Genomic DNA, 16,785 nt, shown 5'->3' on the forward strand with positions numbered 1-16,785 from the left:
GCTGTTTAGGCTAAGTGTGTGTGCGTGTGTGTGTGTGTGTGTGTGTGTGTGTATTGGTGACTTCAGACATGCCAATTACATCTGCTGCCTGGCATTGTCATCATCAGTGTCAAACCTCTGAAGCCACACCACACACACACACACACACACACACACACACACACACACGTACACGCCTCCCCTTCCCCTCCTCCCCTCCTCCCCTTCCCCCCCTCCCCTTCCCCTCCTCCACTTTCCTTTCAGCAGATATGAGGATAGATGAGAACATGATAAGGGCAGCGCTGTGGATGTTGTAGTTTGTTGTTTACAGGCTTGTGTTGGGGTTGCACGTTACCTCCCAGCTGGCTTCAACCGGTTTCACCTCATTTGTATTTGAACATTTTGGCCACATTAAGGTGTCCTAAATGTCCACTCTTATCAATATAATGGCAGATGTTCTGTAAAAAAATTGTATATACATTTATTTATGAATGAGTCTTTTGTGTTTTTTGTTTCAATAAGGTCATCCTGGCCCTCCCAAGAATGATTTCTTATGTCATGTCCCTTCTTAATTCTTTTGTCCACTGGAAGAAATGATCAGTGTCTACCAATCAGATTCAGAGAAAGCTTTATTGGCATGAATCAGGTAGTATTGCATGTTGCCGAAGCATATTACAATAGTACAGGATAAAATAAGCTACAATACAGATGAATACGGTACAATTCCATTCACTCTCCCTCCTCGATGAAGTGAGATTTCCCATCAGCCTTTAGTTTCCCATCAGCCTTTAGTTTCCCATCAGGCTTTAGTGTGTTTGGGTTTGAAAGGCAGGAGCCACAGAGAAGCACAGAGACAGATTGATCAGAGATTGCTTCATGATGCCAGTGTGTGTGTGGCAATCTGGACGGCTTGATCGCTCCGTTTTGCCCAATTTCACCAGCGGATTGCCACCCAAACCACCCTATTCCCCCTCCTCCCACACACACACACACACACACATACATACACACACCCGCTGCTCCTGTCTCCTGAAACCAAAACAGAGAGGAGATAGTGAAGGAGGGATGGATTGAGAGGTGGGGAGAGGAGGAGGAGGGGGGTGGGGTTCGGCCTGGAGTGTATGCGCGTTCAGACACGTTTTCACTTTTCCTCTTTTCCCGCCCTGTCCTAATTACTTCTATTTTTGGGATGGCCAGGCTCGCCAGACATAGAGCTAGTGCTGATAGATCAGGCGAGTATAAATAAACCGCGGCGAGGCCCTGCAAGGCGAGTCAGCAGGGGCAGAGGCCAGATAGGCTGCGCTGATTACCCCCATTATCAGGGACGGCTCATTAGGGGCCTCTGAGTGTGTGTGTGTGTGTGTGTGTGTTGTATTTCTATTCTTTTGAGGACCAAATGTCCTTACAAGGAAACAAAGATGAGGAAAATCCTTCAAAATGAGGACGTTTTGCTGGTCCTTACTTCTTTAAAGGTTTAGTTTAGGGTTAAGATTTGGGTTTAGGCTAGGGTTAAGGTTAAATTAGGGGACTGATTTGTGTTATGTTATCTAGGCCTACTTTAGGAGGAAGAAGAAAGGTTAGTTTAGGGTTGGGGCTTAGGTTTAGGGTTAAGACTAGAGTTAGGATTAGTTTAGGTAAGGGTTAAGGGTTCAGCATGTAGAGGAAAGGGTTAAAGTTAGGGTTAGGGGTTTGGGAATGAATGTAGTCAGTGAAGGCCCTCACAAGTAGTGTAATACAAACGTGTGTGTGTGTGTGTGGGTGGGTGTGTGATAGAACCATCACAGCTTCATCCACCCGTTTCTGTGCATGTGCATGATTTACTGATTTATGATATAATGTGTACTGTGTGTGTGTGTGTGTGTGTGTGTGTGTGTGTGCGTGTGTGTTTGTGTGTCTAGAGCGACGTCCCTCACACCCCGCCCCTGCCCAGCGCCCTATAAGTATCCAGCATTGCAGCAGGTGCCAAATATAGACTCAGCAGAGACTGTGCCCTCGGAAAAGTTTCACCAAATGATGTAAACAATAAATAAATAAATCAACCAAAAGACAAATAATGAGCTATAGTCTTAACTTTCACAGATTGAGAAAATATATCAAAAGCAGTTGTTAAGAAAAAGTTTGTGAGACCTTTTATTCTGAAAAGCGAATGAAAGCCCTGTTAAATAAGTCGTTATAATAAGTTATTTTCATTTGTATTTAATAAAGCTGGACTGCCTTGTATATGATACATCTATGTCAGCAGGAATTAAGTAGATTAAACCCATAACTGTACCACTATACTGGACATCAAGCTACTTTTGTTTTGTGGTAAGGTTTCATATTTTGTGTGAATGGTCATAGTGTTTCACCTGCTTATTCTGAAAGGTTTCATTATCACATAAATTGTTTAAAGGGGATTTTGCACTGGAACGACACCCAGAGCTCAGAAATGGACTTGTTACGAGCCTTTTTCTAGAATAGTAGTTTTTCTAGGAGTAGAATAGTTTAGATTGGTTTAGATTATTTTAGTTTGCTGTGGCTATTTTACTATACTTTAGCTATATACTGTATATACAGTAGCCTATATATATATATATATATATATATATATATATATATATATTTTTATACTTATTTTAATTTGGTTTTATTTATTTCTTTTTTTTACTTTAGTTTTGTTTTCATGCAACAGGTCACACAAGGAACTTGGCAGAATCGAAGTTAATTTGGTTGAATTTATTTTAGTTTAGTTTGTTTCATTTAGTTTGGTTTGTCTTAATTTTTCAAGTTTAGCTCTTTTAGTTTAGTTTAGTTACTTTGTTTCATTTATTTTAGTTTGGCTTATTTTAGTTTCGTTTCGTTTCTTTGTTTCATTTAGTTTAGTTTGTCTTACTTTATTAAGCGGAGTTCATTTGATTTGATTTGATTTGACACTGGGACCTTGGCAGAATGTTTCGGTCCAGCTGACTCCTGGCTGTTGTCGCCCTCTCGCGGCCCTGCAGCAGCTGACAGGTTGAACACGCGCCGTGTTTATCTCCGCTGCCGAAGCTCTGCCCTCCTCCTGCTCACACTGATAATAACATGTTATTACCATCATGCGAATCCTCAGCTGCTTTGCTGCAAAAATACATTCACGAGAGCAGCTGTGACGGCTGATATGTGATAATAAGATACATGTGACTAAAACTGTGACAATGCAAGAAGAAATCACCATGCGGCTGCCTTCATCTGTCAAAATAGGAAAATGTGCAGGTTGTTGATCGTCTATATGGCGCTGCAGCTGTTTTAGACGTTTTCTACTGTCAAAACAAAATATACAAACGAATACATGCTTGCCTATTTCTGAATATGCACTACAGTACAGTGGGCTCCATGATACATTTTGCAGGTCTTTCCTGCTCGCTGCATGGCTGTGAGCAGCTCCGATTTTGACTAAATTTGGTTCTGTGCAGCATGTGTTCATGCAGCTACACGGAAGCTTCTTTAAGCATCATGTGAGCATGAAGGGGAGGAGGATATTTCAGAAAAAAACAGAAAGTATGAGGAGGGAGGAGTGACAGCAGGCAGCGACACAGGTTAAGAAAGCCAATGCAAGCAATTCAACTGCGACCATAAAGCGACTCCTCCGCTCGATAGATTAGGGGGTTTTAGCTGTTTTTTAATCATTATTTTGATTTTTCTGGTTGGAGCAGAGAAGCAGCCAACAACTCGAGAGGTAAGATTCTTTATCTTTTACCCCCATTTTCTATTGATAAGTGAAGGATTAGAACGTTTTGCCTTGTACCACCAGGCACAAGGGTGTGTGTGTGTGTGTGTGTGTGTGTGTGTGTGTGTGTGAAAGAGAGAGAGAGAGAGAGAGAGAGAGAAAGAGGCGGGGGGTAGATCAGTGTCAAAAAGTCATGCATTATGCTTTAAAATGAAACACTGGTGACTGTCTCTAAACTGGAAATTCAGGTTGAGTCATTTCCCCTATAATCATCAGTGTGTTGTGAAATAAAAAGCAGGCAGAGCGGGGTGGGATGAGGGAGAGGCGAGGTGGATCTCCACACACACACACACACACACCACACCCACTTTCCATGCGTCTTGTCCTCTTGCCCTGCAAAACATGAAACATCAGGAACAAAAGAACCATTTGCTCCGCATTAGTTTCCATTGTGTCACTAAAAACCCGCGTGTTTCCCAGTGTGAGCGCTGAGAACTGGACTTGTGGACTCCTGACTTGGTTGTAAACCTGAACCGGATGAACTGATGTGGTTTTATGAGGAACAGGAGGCAGAGTGTGATTGGAGAAGTCACTCAAAATGATGATATTATGACTGAATGATCTGGGTTATATGTTATTGTTGTGACTGTGTCTTATTCTCTCTCTCTCTCTCTCTCTCTCTCTCTCTCTCTGTGTGTGCAACCCCTCCCCATGTTCTGATTTACACCCCCCCCTCTCTCTCTCCCTCTTTCTCTCCCACTCTCTCTCACTCTCTCCCTCCTCCTGTCATTCCTCCAGTTTCCCATAGCGACCCTGGGAGTGGACCAGGAAGTGTGACCTCCTTTCAGTCTCTTTCTTAACCGCTCACCATGTCTGCTCCTGGTAAGTGGAAAATACCACTAGATTTGTTTCAGATCTCTTTGTTTAATTAAAGATACCATCCAGATTAATTTCTCTGGCCTGTTGTAGATGCAAAATAAGCTTTTGTGGGACTTTCCTAGCTCGTTACAAGTCAAAATAGATGGCTATTTGTGGATACAGCTGTCACAAAGTGTCAGTCCTGGGATCAGAAGCTCAAACGATAACTTCCAGATTGGAAAGTAATGTGTGTTGTGCTGCAATTACTGATTGGGTTTTGAAGAAGAAAGTTTCTGCACAAGTGAATTGTTTTCTGATACTGATGTGAGAGCTGTGATGTGACCACCTCAATCTTTATTAAATTTTGTGGAATAAAGATAAGAAAAATCCATGCTTTGACCATGGTGAATAGATTTTTTCTCTCTGTTTGTACTTCTATCTTAAAACACGGGCTGAGACAGCGACTTTGTTGAATAGTTCAGGATCTTGGCTAGACATCTGGGTGCTTTTCCCATCGTGAGCCTTATTTATCTTACACTCCTCTCTCCATTATTCACACAGATTACAACCCGCCGTTTTGTCACGTCGCGTCCTGTAGACTTTGTGAAAGTATTCCTCTCTTTTCATCTCAAAAGTTTCCGTCATATATTTTCCTCCAGTGAGCATCATCACTGTATGTAGGGAGTGAAGGCCGTGTTGACGCCCTCCAGATCCCACGAGGCCTCAAGAGAAACCTTATCCTCCCCCAAAAGTGGTGAAATATGAAAGGAATGTTTGCATGAAAACTGAAGTGAAAACACCCCGACATTTCACCAGCCTGTCCGCAGTATTCTTCCATTCGCTGTCCAAATTTCATTTTCCTTCTGAATAGAAAAGAGCAGAAACACGGGAAGTGGACAGCGCTGCTGAAGGTGCCGGTGTGTGTCACTCTGCTGAGTCTCAGTGTGTGTGTGTGTGGGCATGTCTGTGCTCGGGAGGGAAGCCTCTGGTTAAAGTTTTTCGAGTTTTGTTTCCCTCAAGTGGAGGAAGGAATGCGGAAAGAGGTGGAGCAACAAGTAACAAAGTTCATTACTCACATCCTCCGTTTGGCTTCAGGCTCTGGTTAAAATGACAGATCTGCGTTTTTGACTGTCGTCCTCAGTGATTTGAGACTTAAATTTAGGAAAGTCTTCATTCCATTTATTTAGCTTTCAGTGGTCTGTGCAATCAGAGCGCTCATGGTCTCAATCACGAAAACCCCAGTGAGGTTTGATTGGGTGCAGTCTGTCGATACCAAATAGTCAAATGACCTCCAAACCAGGTTAGCAGACGTGTTAGGGACCATTGTTGGACCGTCTGACGACAAAACCTGTTTGGTCAGCTGAGAGTCAAGTTGCTCACCACAGCACACAAGCAAATACTCCTGAACCATCAAGACTCATGACATCATGGCGTGTGACACTGGTTTCTGTTGTGGGAAGGAGCTGTGGTGCGCCAAATAACACATAGATTATGAGAGAATAAAAATTACAAAATGTATACCAACACAACATCAAATGCAAGATATTCTGTATCTGTATCTCTATATACTGCACCGAAAAGAAAAAGAACATGCAAGTAGCATCCAAAATAGAGGCGGGAAATTCACAAGAAAGGAGACATTTCAAGTCTTTTTGGTTGAGTTGACACCACCGGCTGAGAGAGAAGAATAGATAATTATTTATGTAAATGGTGAATTCTATTGTATAGTACTACCTGAATGCCATTTCTATGTCCTGCCGTTGTTTGAACACTTCTTTCTTCTGTCTTTTGTCTTCTTCTTTTATTCTTGAACACCAAAGGACCACAATGGAAATAAGCCCAGGGATTTCTTGTTTTTTTATTCATTTTTCAAGTATATACAGCTAACTTGTCTCTGTCTCCTTCAGAGCTGATAGCTGTATATCTTGTTTTTTTAAATTGCATCAAATAAAATCAATTAATATGTGGAAGTGTTTGGCCATAGGATCGTCCAAATCGCCTTCCTGAGAGCGGTTTTGTGTTTTGACACGATCCTGTAGATGTAATTTAGTTCGTCCAGCGGAGAACACATGACAGTCAGGACATTCCAGTTTGTAAATTATAAACAAGACAAGGTTGGCGCCTCATGCACGGTGGTGTTAGGATTCTTTTTATTGAGTAGCCATTTAAGGTAATTGTCCACAATCCACATATTATCCCTGGCTACTTTAAACTCTTTCTGAATGACTGTAGGCTGACTGATTCAGTATTCTGTCACTGAAGTGGATCCTCTTGAACCTGATGTCCTCTGTAAAATACAACTGTAGCTGCCCCTGTATTATCGTGTTGAATAACAATGTGTCTGCCTTGTGACATGTTCTGTATTGTTTGTATTGTTTTTGTCTCAGAAACTCAGGGCACAAAAGAACAAACAACATCTGAACATCAAAAATCCACTTTCTGTGTGTAAAAGTTGTGATGATGTTTATATCATTAGCAAACGTTGAAGTGCAGGCCCGCATTTTGAGATCAGAGGGCATGGGAAAGTTTTGAAAAACTGATTTTTTTTCATTTCTCATCAAGAGTCTTTGCACACACAAGATAACTGACATGCTCAAACAAACTGGATTGATGCTTCAAACAGAAAAAAATATGAAATATATGATCGTGTCTCAGTGGATACTTTCTTCTTAAGAGATAATTAACAATATGCAGCATTTGGGCCGGCACTAAAAATGAAGTTAAATAGCCTAAGAGTGGAAAAAAAAATTCTTTGGCTGGTGACACAGTTGACACACCCATGTCAGGTTTGCAAGTAAGAATTGCTTCACTTTCAAGCTTTGAACCAGCAGTTGAAGCCGTTACTGATTAGTGTGGTTTGTTTTGGTCAGATAAGAATCCAGAGGCAGTTGAATGTTTGCCCAAATAAAGACTGTTATCAGTTAAGTGTACTCCAAAATCAATAAAAACAGAATATAAAGAAATAAAACAATGAAAATTTAAATCTGAAAATACTAACACATCTTTATGTGCTGCAGCCCTGTATATTTACATGCTGTCCTTCCCTCATGTGGTCTTTTCCTGTAAGCAGTGTCAATCTGCACTGTGTGTGTGTGTGTGTGTGTGTGTGTGTGTGTGTGGCTTGGCTGTCCGGACGTTGCCTGATAGGAATAACAAATAGTTGCAGACGTCCTCTTAATGGTATTGTTGTCCCAGTGGGGGAATAGCAGGACGCCCCACACACTTAGTGAAAGTGACTTGCTCCCTCTGCGGTGTATCGTACTGTGATGTGGTGCAACGAAGGCCTGAGGGTATTTCCACGTGTTTCTGCATAATGTTATTAGTGTCTGGCATTGGAAGATAGGAAGTTAAACCCAGGTGTCGGCATGTAAAAAACATCTGATCAAGATTCCTGAGATTAGATGTTGAAACCATGTGTCATATGTTTCATGGATACAATGAACTTCTGTCGCGTCCAGGATGAATTTGAATGTGGTCTGGTTTTGGTCCGGGTGTCTAATAATAGTTCCTACTATAAAATGAGGAAAACTCTGTCTGGCTGTCTGCATCCATTTTGCTCCTCAATGGGTTGGCCAATCAATCTGAAACTGCACATGGGCATTGAGCATTGGCATAGGCAGGGACTGACGAAGCTGATTTTTCCATTTTCCCAAATTTACGCTGTTTATGCACATTTTTGGCAAGTCTGCACGTAGTTGTGGCGCGCGCATCCCCGAGTATGGACTAGTTAAATTATTAAAATAAAGTGTAATATAATGTTGAGGTGAGACAGTATGTGGATGATGTTTGTCTTTTCCCCAGGTTACCCCGGCGCTGCCGGCCAGGCTCCCTACCCCATGCCCCAGCCTGGCGGATACTCCACAGCCCCTTACCCCGTTCCCCAGGGGGGGTACGGAGACCCCAGCCAACCCCCCCCGCCAGTAGGCTTCAACATGGGCTACCAGCCTCAGCCTCATCCGGGACAACCCGTCATGTACCAGCCAGGGCCGGTGGGCCATGGCCCGGCTCCGGGCCAGAGTCCCATGCAGGGGCCGGAGTACGGAGGGCCTCCGGGGGGGATCTCCCCCGCCCCGGCCTCAGCTCCAGCTGTGGTTGCTGTTGGGGTCCCACCTGGGCTGGAGTACCTCACACAGGTAGGCCGGGGAAATGAGCCAGGGGCAGCAGGAGTACAGTTGCTACTGCAAGAAATGTATTGAGTCTTAAAATCCTGTTTTTCTTAAAACGAGTGAAAGATCAGCCAGTGGAGTGAGATAATTTCACTTGCTGGAATCGACTCCGATAGAGTAAACCACAGGAAGCTACACTTGAGACCGCTGTGTATGTGGCACCCAGGAGGCTAAGCTGTAGAATGTCTGTTGTAAGGGAAAGCGTTCTTGCTAAGTACCTCATTGTGCATATTTCACAACAACTTTGTCATATTTAAGTGAAATAAATCGCCACACTGTGGATGTAGCCATAGTCTACACAGCTAGTTTCTCTGACACAGTGAGCGAGCCTGATACCTCTTGGCCAATTAGCTATTTATGTAGACAGACAGAAAGAAATGGTCGGAAAAGCAAAATCAACAGCTACCAAGAGTTTCTGTTCAGTTTTGACTCCTTGGCTGAGAGGGGAACCTGAGGAGCCGACTCTTTTGGGGTCGACTCTCCAACACCAAGACGAGTATCAAGATAGTCTCACTTGAATCAAGAAAATTCTTGAAACAAGTTGATTTGTCCCTATTGGCAGATTTTTTCACTTGTTTTAAGAAAAATATGACTCTAAAACTCTCAGCACAAACTAACTGACATATTCAGATGGATATCTAGATTTCATCATGGCTGTTGTTTAATAAATACGATATGGTTATGGTGTTTTGCAGTTTATCTCTCTCACATGGCTTCCTCTTGTGTTTCAGATTGACCAAATTCTGATCCACCAAAAAGTGGAACTTCTAGAAGGTAAAGCTTGTTAGTCTTCCCACAACGTTTCCTCAGACCTTAGTAAACAGGAAGGCAATCTTTTTGTTCCTCTGGCTAGCTTCAACCCACTCATTAATAAATCAGAAAGATAAAGTGACCTCAGCCATCTGACCTCTTTACTTATCTGTGTACTTCCTTCTTCCCACCATGTCCACCCTTTTCCCATTCCACTTTCCCCCGACTCCTTCCCTCCCCTCTTCTCCCCTCTTCTTCCTCCTCTGCCCAGCGTTCATCGGGTTCGAGACCAACAACCAGTACGAGATCAAGAACAGCCTGGGCCAGAAGATCTACAAGGCCAAGGAGAAGAACGACTGCTGCACCAGGAACTGCTGCGGCTCCCTGCGCAGCTTCGACATGAAGATCAAGGACACCATGGACAGAGAGGTCATCCGCCTCATACGGCCCTTCCGCTGCGTCTCCTGCTGGTGTCCCTGCTGCCTGCAAGAGGTCTGTGTGTGTGTGTGTGTGTGTGTGTGTGTGTGTGTGTGAGAGAGAGAGTGAGTCAGTGAGTGTCAAAAGCATTTCTGAGTGACCTTATCTTATATTGATTTAGCATGCCCAAGACCAATAATGTAACAATTCACAAGTCTATTGAGTGCCAAACTTGCCCTGAAAATCTACTTGAATTAGTCCTGGGCAAACAAACACTCCTTGATATCTGGATTCTAATATTTGACCTAAGTGTTGTCATGCTGAGGTTCAAAGATAACTGTGTTGTTGATATCGTTAATATTTAACCGTATTGATCTTCTGTACAGTTTATGACTCTGGAGATTAAGCCAGGACTTGCTAATGCTGTTGATTTACAGTTTTAACTTCACTGACCTATCCCCTAGGCATATCTTAACAATAAACTTTATTTATAGGGCAACTTTTGAGATAAACTGAAAAAGAACACCAGATAAGGAAAACGGTAAAAACAGCCAAAACAAAAAACAGCAGTGATAAAATGAACAGATAATAAAATAACAGAGATGGTAGCGATCCGTCTAGACAAAAAAAAGTGAAAGCAAGTTTATAAAAGTATATGTTTTTAGGAGTGATTTAAAAGAAGACACAGAAGAAGCTGGCCTGCTTTCCTCTGGCAGCTTGTACCATAATGTGGGTTTTGGAACGGCTAACAGCGGCGTGCCCGAGGAGCTCAGGCTGCGCTTTGGCTTGTTTGGGGATTAAAAAGCTTCATGCCTCACCCCAGTCGTCTCCAGCCGTGTGCCATTCAGAGCAGAGTGTGTGCAGGTTCTCACTCCAACCAAACGCTACAGCAGCTGATTTCACAGATTAACACACCTTCAACCAGAGAGGAGGAACTTATAAGTGAATTCAGCTGCTGTAGTGCCTCATGTTTAGAAGCCGTTGCCTTGTGTTACTGTTGCGTTGCTGCGTGAGGAGGGGAACCGAGCGCCGGTTACACTCTCTTTGTGCGGCAGCTTGCTCAGGCAGGGTTTTGTTAAGCCTCTGAATGGCCCTTTGTCAGTCCAAACTATCTCCTAGACTCCCCTGATCCTCTGCCATCCCTCCACCTCTGAGACCTTCCTCTCTCTCTCTCTCTCTGTCTCTGTTTAATCACATTGTTGGCAAGCGGGCTACAGTACGTTCCCATGGGCCCGAACCCAAGCCTGCACCCTCACTACAGTGCTGTGCTCTGTTTACCGGCCAGACAGCAGCCATGTGAAACATATTATCTTTGTTATGCCACAATCGAGCAGTCACCGGCTCACTTATCACTCTTCTGCTGTCCCACGTGACACGGTGAGGAACCCCGTGATGTTTTATTTATAGCCGCAGTGTCAAGGGTTGAGGGCAGATTTTAGCGCTTTCTATTTCTGTGCTCGTGTGTCTTACTCGCACCTGTGTATGTCAACCACAGATGGAGGTCCAGGCGCCGCCCGGCACCACCATCGGCTATGTGAAGCAGGACTGGCACCCCTGTGTGCCGCGCTTCTCCATCCAGGGAGCCAACAAGGAGACGCTCATGAAGCTGGAGGGGCCCTGCTTCGCCTGCAACTGCTGCGGGGACGTCAACTTTGAGGTCAGCCTGGAGTCTTGTTGTGTCGGCTGGGGAAACTCGGCTCCTTTGGGTAGATTTAATGTGGCTCAGCAGAGCAGGTTCAGTGACAAATCCATCCTCAACGCCCCACAGCTATACAATCTAAACCGAAACCGGAGTTAAACTTTACTTTATTGAGTAAAGTTTGGGCTTTGTGGCCAGAACTGGAACTGGCCAGAACAGTGTGACTTACTGAGGTATTATACCACTTCCTCTTGCAGTCAGAGATATTCACCTCCCCAAATTCAAAACCATATGCACATATTTTGAACACCTTCCAACAAACAAAACACTCTAGGAGATACATTCTAGGAGAAAAGGATTGTGCCAAGCCTGTCATCGTCTCAGACAGGAGAACAACTGACAATGTAAAAAAGAAAAATATGTCATCAACACTGTTTGAGAATGTAAAATGTATGTTTTTAGATAAATTGGTTGACTGTTTATTATATTTAAATTTAATGACTCATCAGTTGTATATTTATTGCTCATTGTCACTTTTGATTACTGTCATTTGAATTTGTTAACTTTGCTAGTGGGGTTGGCCACACTTTTTATTTTTGGTGACACCTCAACATCTGGAGAGACTGCTGTGAATGCAAATAAATGTCAGCTCTCCAGACTTAGCAAAAAGAGCTAGTGTCCCACTCTCTGTGCGTTCTATCAAGATAACATTACACTGTGGTGACAGTAATGGGTGACAACGTGTTATGGACCCTGTTGTTGTGATTCCTCTGCAGCTGAAGGGGAAAGATTCTGACAAGCCCATCGGACGCATCAGCAAGCAGTGGAGCGGACTCCTGAAGGAGGTCTTCACAGACACAGACAACTTCGGCATCCAGTTCCCGCTGGACATGGACGTCAAGATGAAGGCCGTGCTCATGGGAGCCTGCTTCCTCATTGTAAGTCCATATGTAGTTTTACCCGTGGGACTATTGTTCATTTAATCCATAAAGTAAATCCAGAACGATGATCATTTCCCTCTTTGTTTTCCCTCTGCAGGACTTCATGTTCTTTGAGAAGGTCGGGGAAGCGAACCAGCGCAGCACCGTGTTTTCGTAACAGAAGAAAAGGGAGAGGAAAATAAGAGCATGAGAGCGAGGACTTTCTCCAAATCCTGCGTTGCTCGTTCTCTGTCCGTGCACTCTGTTTTTCCGTTCCCATTTTAAGATCCTTCCTCTTTCAGATTCCAGATTCCGTAGCTCCTTCCTGAATCCAAAGCCTGCGGGAAGCTGCCGTACTGCCAATCCCAGAATCCTTTGTGTTACACATGAACCAGTATGAGTTAATGAGCTAAGTTTGATTCCAGATGTCCTCCGTGGATTGTTTTTGTGCCTCCATCCAAATTCAGTGACTGACATGTTGCCTGACCTCTTACATTCCATATTTATCTAGGTTTTTAAACGAGTGAAAGTGATTTCAGTCTGTATTTGTAAGTTTTGCCCTTTATCATGGAGAAGTGCCTCCAGCTCAGACGTTGTGTATCCCTGCCAAAGACTAAAGCAAGTCAACCTCATCATCTTGAGTGTGTTTTTCAGTGCCTAAGAAGTATTCAGTGAATATCAACACACATCTCAGATGAAAGGTTTGGGTTTTGGGTTGAATGTGCATTATGCTACAGTGTGTTTAGTGTGACATTTCATATTTATGCCATATGTCTTGTCTTGATATATTAGCATTACACTCTTACTCTCTAGTAATCAGGGTTGGGGCCATTCATGAATTGAGTTGAGAATGCATGGTAACTTCCAATTCAGTTCCTGGAGTTGGAATGTCACCGAGCTCTATGGAAACAGAATTGAATTGAATTCCATGAAATTCCATGAAATTCCACTTCTAAGAGAGTTTGTCTTGACTTGCTAAACATTATGAATCAAATAAAAGACACTATGATGGAATGTTTTTGATTTGTTTATAAAGTACAGTATGCATCAAATACCACCTGAAAGGTCCCTTCAACATTTTGTGATATTCATTATTGATCATATATAACACTACCTGTAATCTCAGATATGTGGTTAAAAAAATAAAAATCACGTAATTTCATTGAATTCAATTCAACTTCCTGAAATTCCAATTCAATTCCAACTCCTCAGCTGAATTGGGATTGATGAGTTCATTCATGAATTGACCCCCAACCCTGCTGGTATTCTCATTGCTTTGTGAAGAAATCACAATAGATCGTAGGATTTATATGTGCAATACTATTGTGGTTGTAGAAGCTGTATTAATTGCTTTTTTTGTAAAAAATAACATGTAGGCTAAAAAACCTGCACATTAGCCACAGTAAAGAAACCGTCCTCTAGTAGGGAAGTGGTGGCTGTGTTGGGAAGAATATACTCAGAAGAACATACTTAGAATCCTTTAGGTGAAGTGAACAGAAACAGCAAAAAAAAAAACGTTGACACTTGCTCCTAGTGTTTGCCAAAGCGCTCCTGCTCTACCTCTTCGCTGTCTATTTCTGCCTCAGAGCACTCTGCAGTATACAGTGTGTGTGTGTGTAATCTCGCTCTCTTTCTGTACACAGTGTGAGTGCTTCCATGTCCTGTGCTGTGCGGTGTGTTTGGTTCCTGTCTGTGCCGTATGGCCTTTCCTGGCTGACTGGTTGCTGTGGAGACTCGCCCCCCCAGCACCATAACAGTTTCCCCGCCTTTTTTTTTTCTCCAGACACCACGGTCTTGAATCGGTGCCAGCGTAATAATATGGGAGAGAGAGAGAGAATGAGGGTTAAGGTTAGAATGGCAGAGAAACAAAAAAGAGGAAGTTGAGGTTACTAAACATTAATCTCACCTCAAAGCGACTGTAAGTGAAGGTTAAGGAAACACATTACTTTCTCTAATTCCTATACTGTTAGTCTTGCTTAAATAGGCCTTAATGTGAACTCTTCATCTGAACTTTGGTCTGGTAGATTACAGTTCTCAGAGAAAAGCAGATATCTGGTTGCTGTGCACTGGGGTGAATGAAAAGAAGATATGCTAAACTTTGCAGATGTTGCCCATTGCTCTTGAACGCAACCTTTTGCCCTGTATTTAACTCCGTTGCTCATGTGTTAACATCAGATTACATGGGTGTGCCTCCTGTGAGACTTGGTTCCAACTGGTGCTTTCAGATTCAGACTGCAGCTCTCCAACTACACTGTTTCACTCCTTTAAAGCCACTAAATATGCCTCTTATTGCTTATTTCTCAATATGAATACAATGAATGATTACTGTGTATTGCCACTTCAATGCACATATGTGTGTTAACATGATATTCTGCCTATGTGTGACCTGACCACTAGCAAGGAAACAGGAGGTAGCCAAAGGATGTATACTTAATCGGATTATTGGGAGAGTTAGATACTAATTTACAGCACTTGCTATTTGTGAATCAAGCCGTTTTATCTGCGACTGGCATGAGCCGTGGCATCCATTTTCTATGTTCCTGTCAAAGTTGTTTGTACCATTTGTCTGTGACTCATCTTGTAATTTTGAATTCCATTTTGTACACATATATACGTATATAATAAAAAAAGATCTGTACTTCAAAAATATATCAAACCCCATCTACGTTGTTTTAGTCTGTGTTCCTCTAGTTCAGGGAGTGAGTGCCAGGAGAGCTTGGGGGGTGGGAGGGGGGGCAGGCCTTCTAAAACCAGTCTAAATGAGAGTCATCTGGTTTCACTTGGAAAAAATGATCCTTGCTTCAGAGGGATCTCCACTCTCTCATTCTCCGACCCACTGGCCAAACACTGGGCCCAGTTCCATTAAAGCTCAGCAGCCCTTTCCTTCTCTCTTACACCTTCATTTCACCCCTATAGAGGGGCACTGGGCATCTTTTCAGTACCTTTACCTCTACAATATCTACTTAGGTGCAGTAGCAGTCTTGTAACTGCTTTTCACTCAGTCTTATCTATCTGCAGTGATGGTAACAGGATGCTGGGAGAAATAATGGAACCAGGCCCTGCAGCAGCATTGGATTAAAACCTCTCCTTCCTTGGACAGACACTGGAGAACTTACCGCTCCCCCTCCTGGCAGCCTGTGGGAAATACAACTGTGTAAGTTGTTCAGGGGGCATGTCCGAGCATGTCCATCCTCGCCTCGCTGCTGGTGGGCAATAACCCATGATTTGATTGTAATCCTGTAATATGTAATATTATGGTTCTTATTCTGCAGCGATCACCAAATTCAGTAGCTTACCAGTCATCAGTAGGAGCAATTCACCTTCTACCTGCTACTGAGCTATATAAATATTTACTCTAAGTCAATATACAGGGTGTCTGCAAGTTTCATCAAGTTAAATTTAAACATTTTAATGCCGGTTAGAAGGAAACATAAGACCAACTTCATGTAAAATAAACTCAAAAATGAAAATGACTAGACCCGTCTGAACATAATCTAGATCTGACAGTCCTCTCAAAAAGTACTTAATTAAGACTTCTATTTAAGACCCTAAATGCTTTGTTTAGCTGCATTCAACACCATTTAAAGCCTTGAGTTTAGATACCGGTAATATGATTTAAGACATTTTTAAGTCTTTTTCATGACCTGCAGACACCTTGATAAAAGTAAAGTTACTATATTAACTTGCAGAGCGGATGGATAAGCATAACGTTTTAGGTGCATAAGTTCTTGGAGTAAATGCTCCAGGTCATCGGTCTGAGTATTTTTAAGGCTGATAGGAAAGGAGTTTTAAACTAGAATTACAATGGAAGCCTATGAGCCTGAACTGATGATGAACGGCTTCATGCCAGTATATGAACCCAAGGGGAAAATATTGTAAGTGCACAATAAAAGTTAATGAAAACTGTACCGAGCACATTATGTATGTGGGAGAAATACATTACGTATGAGGGACTTATAGAGTATTACTGTAACTTACAAAGCTTTTCCATTGATTAATACACTGGAATGAAACCATTTTAAAGTAAAGTGTTGCCTGAGCTTGACCAGCGACCAGTGATTCAATTATGAAGTTTCTAATATTAAAACTGAGTGAGTTGTGAATATAATGAAAGCTTGTAGGCATACTACAAAACTCAGCAAGTCTGACAACAGAATAATTTGAAGGAAGCACACATACTTTTTCTTTTCTTTTCTTAAATGACTATTGTCCATAGCAGACTCAAACCCACGACTTAAATAAAAGGATTACTAAAGCATAAATGTCTGTTATGATGAACATTTCCACGTATTCCCATGTATGAAACGTTACAATTCAGAAAAGAGAAAGGAACTAAAAAGTGCACAGGAGAATAATCTGCTACTGTAGTTA

The 16,785-nt window shown here is 42.6% G+C and overlaps 1 protein-coding gene across 1 annotated transcript; it reads left to right on the forward strand.

The window, feature by feature from the left end:
* Positions 1-3,533: 3,533 nt before the first annotated feature.
* LOC139911477 (phospholipid scramblase 2-like) lies at positions 3,534-13,421 on the forward strand. The gene is made up of 8 exons (XM_071899015.2): positions 3,534-3,673; positions 4,463-4,546; positions 8,324-8,655; positions 9,420-9,462; positions 9,710-9,930; positions 11,351-11,512; positions 12,271-12,432; positions 12,533-13,421. Exons 2-8 carry the CDS (start codon positions 4,534-4,536, stop codon positions 12,590-12,592), a joined length of 993 nt encoding a protein of 330 aa, XP_071755116.1. The 5' UTR covers positions 3,534-3,673; positions 4,463-4,533; the 3' UTR covers positions 12,593-13,421.
* Positions 13,422-16,785: the final 3,364 nt, after the last annotated feature.

Source organism: Centroberyx gerrardi, chromosome 23 (assembly GCF_048128805.1).
Source record: "Centroberyx gerrardi isolate f3 chromosome 23, fCenGer3.hap1.cur.20231027, whole genome shotgun sequence".
In the NCBI taxonomy this organism is placed as follows: Eukaryota; Metazoa; Chordata; class Actinopteri; order Beryciformes; family Berycidae; genus Centroberyx; species Centroberyx gerrardi.

Coding starts and splice junctions, on each gene's coding strand:
- LOC139911477 (XM_071899015.2), top strand. Junction 9,931..11,350: donor GTCCCTGCTGCCTGCAAGAG/GTCTGTGTGTGT, acceptor TGTCAACCACAG/ATGGAGGTCCAGGCGCCGCC. Junction 12,433..12,532: donor TGGGAGCCTGCTTCCTCATT/GTAAGTCCATAT, acceptor TTCCCTCTGCAG/GACTTCATGTTCTTTGAGAA.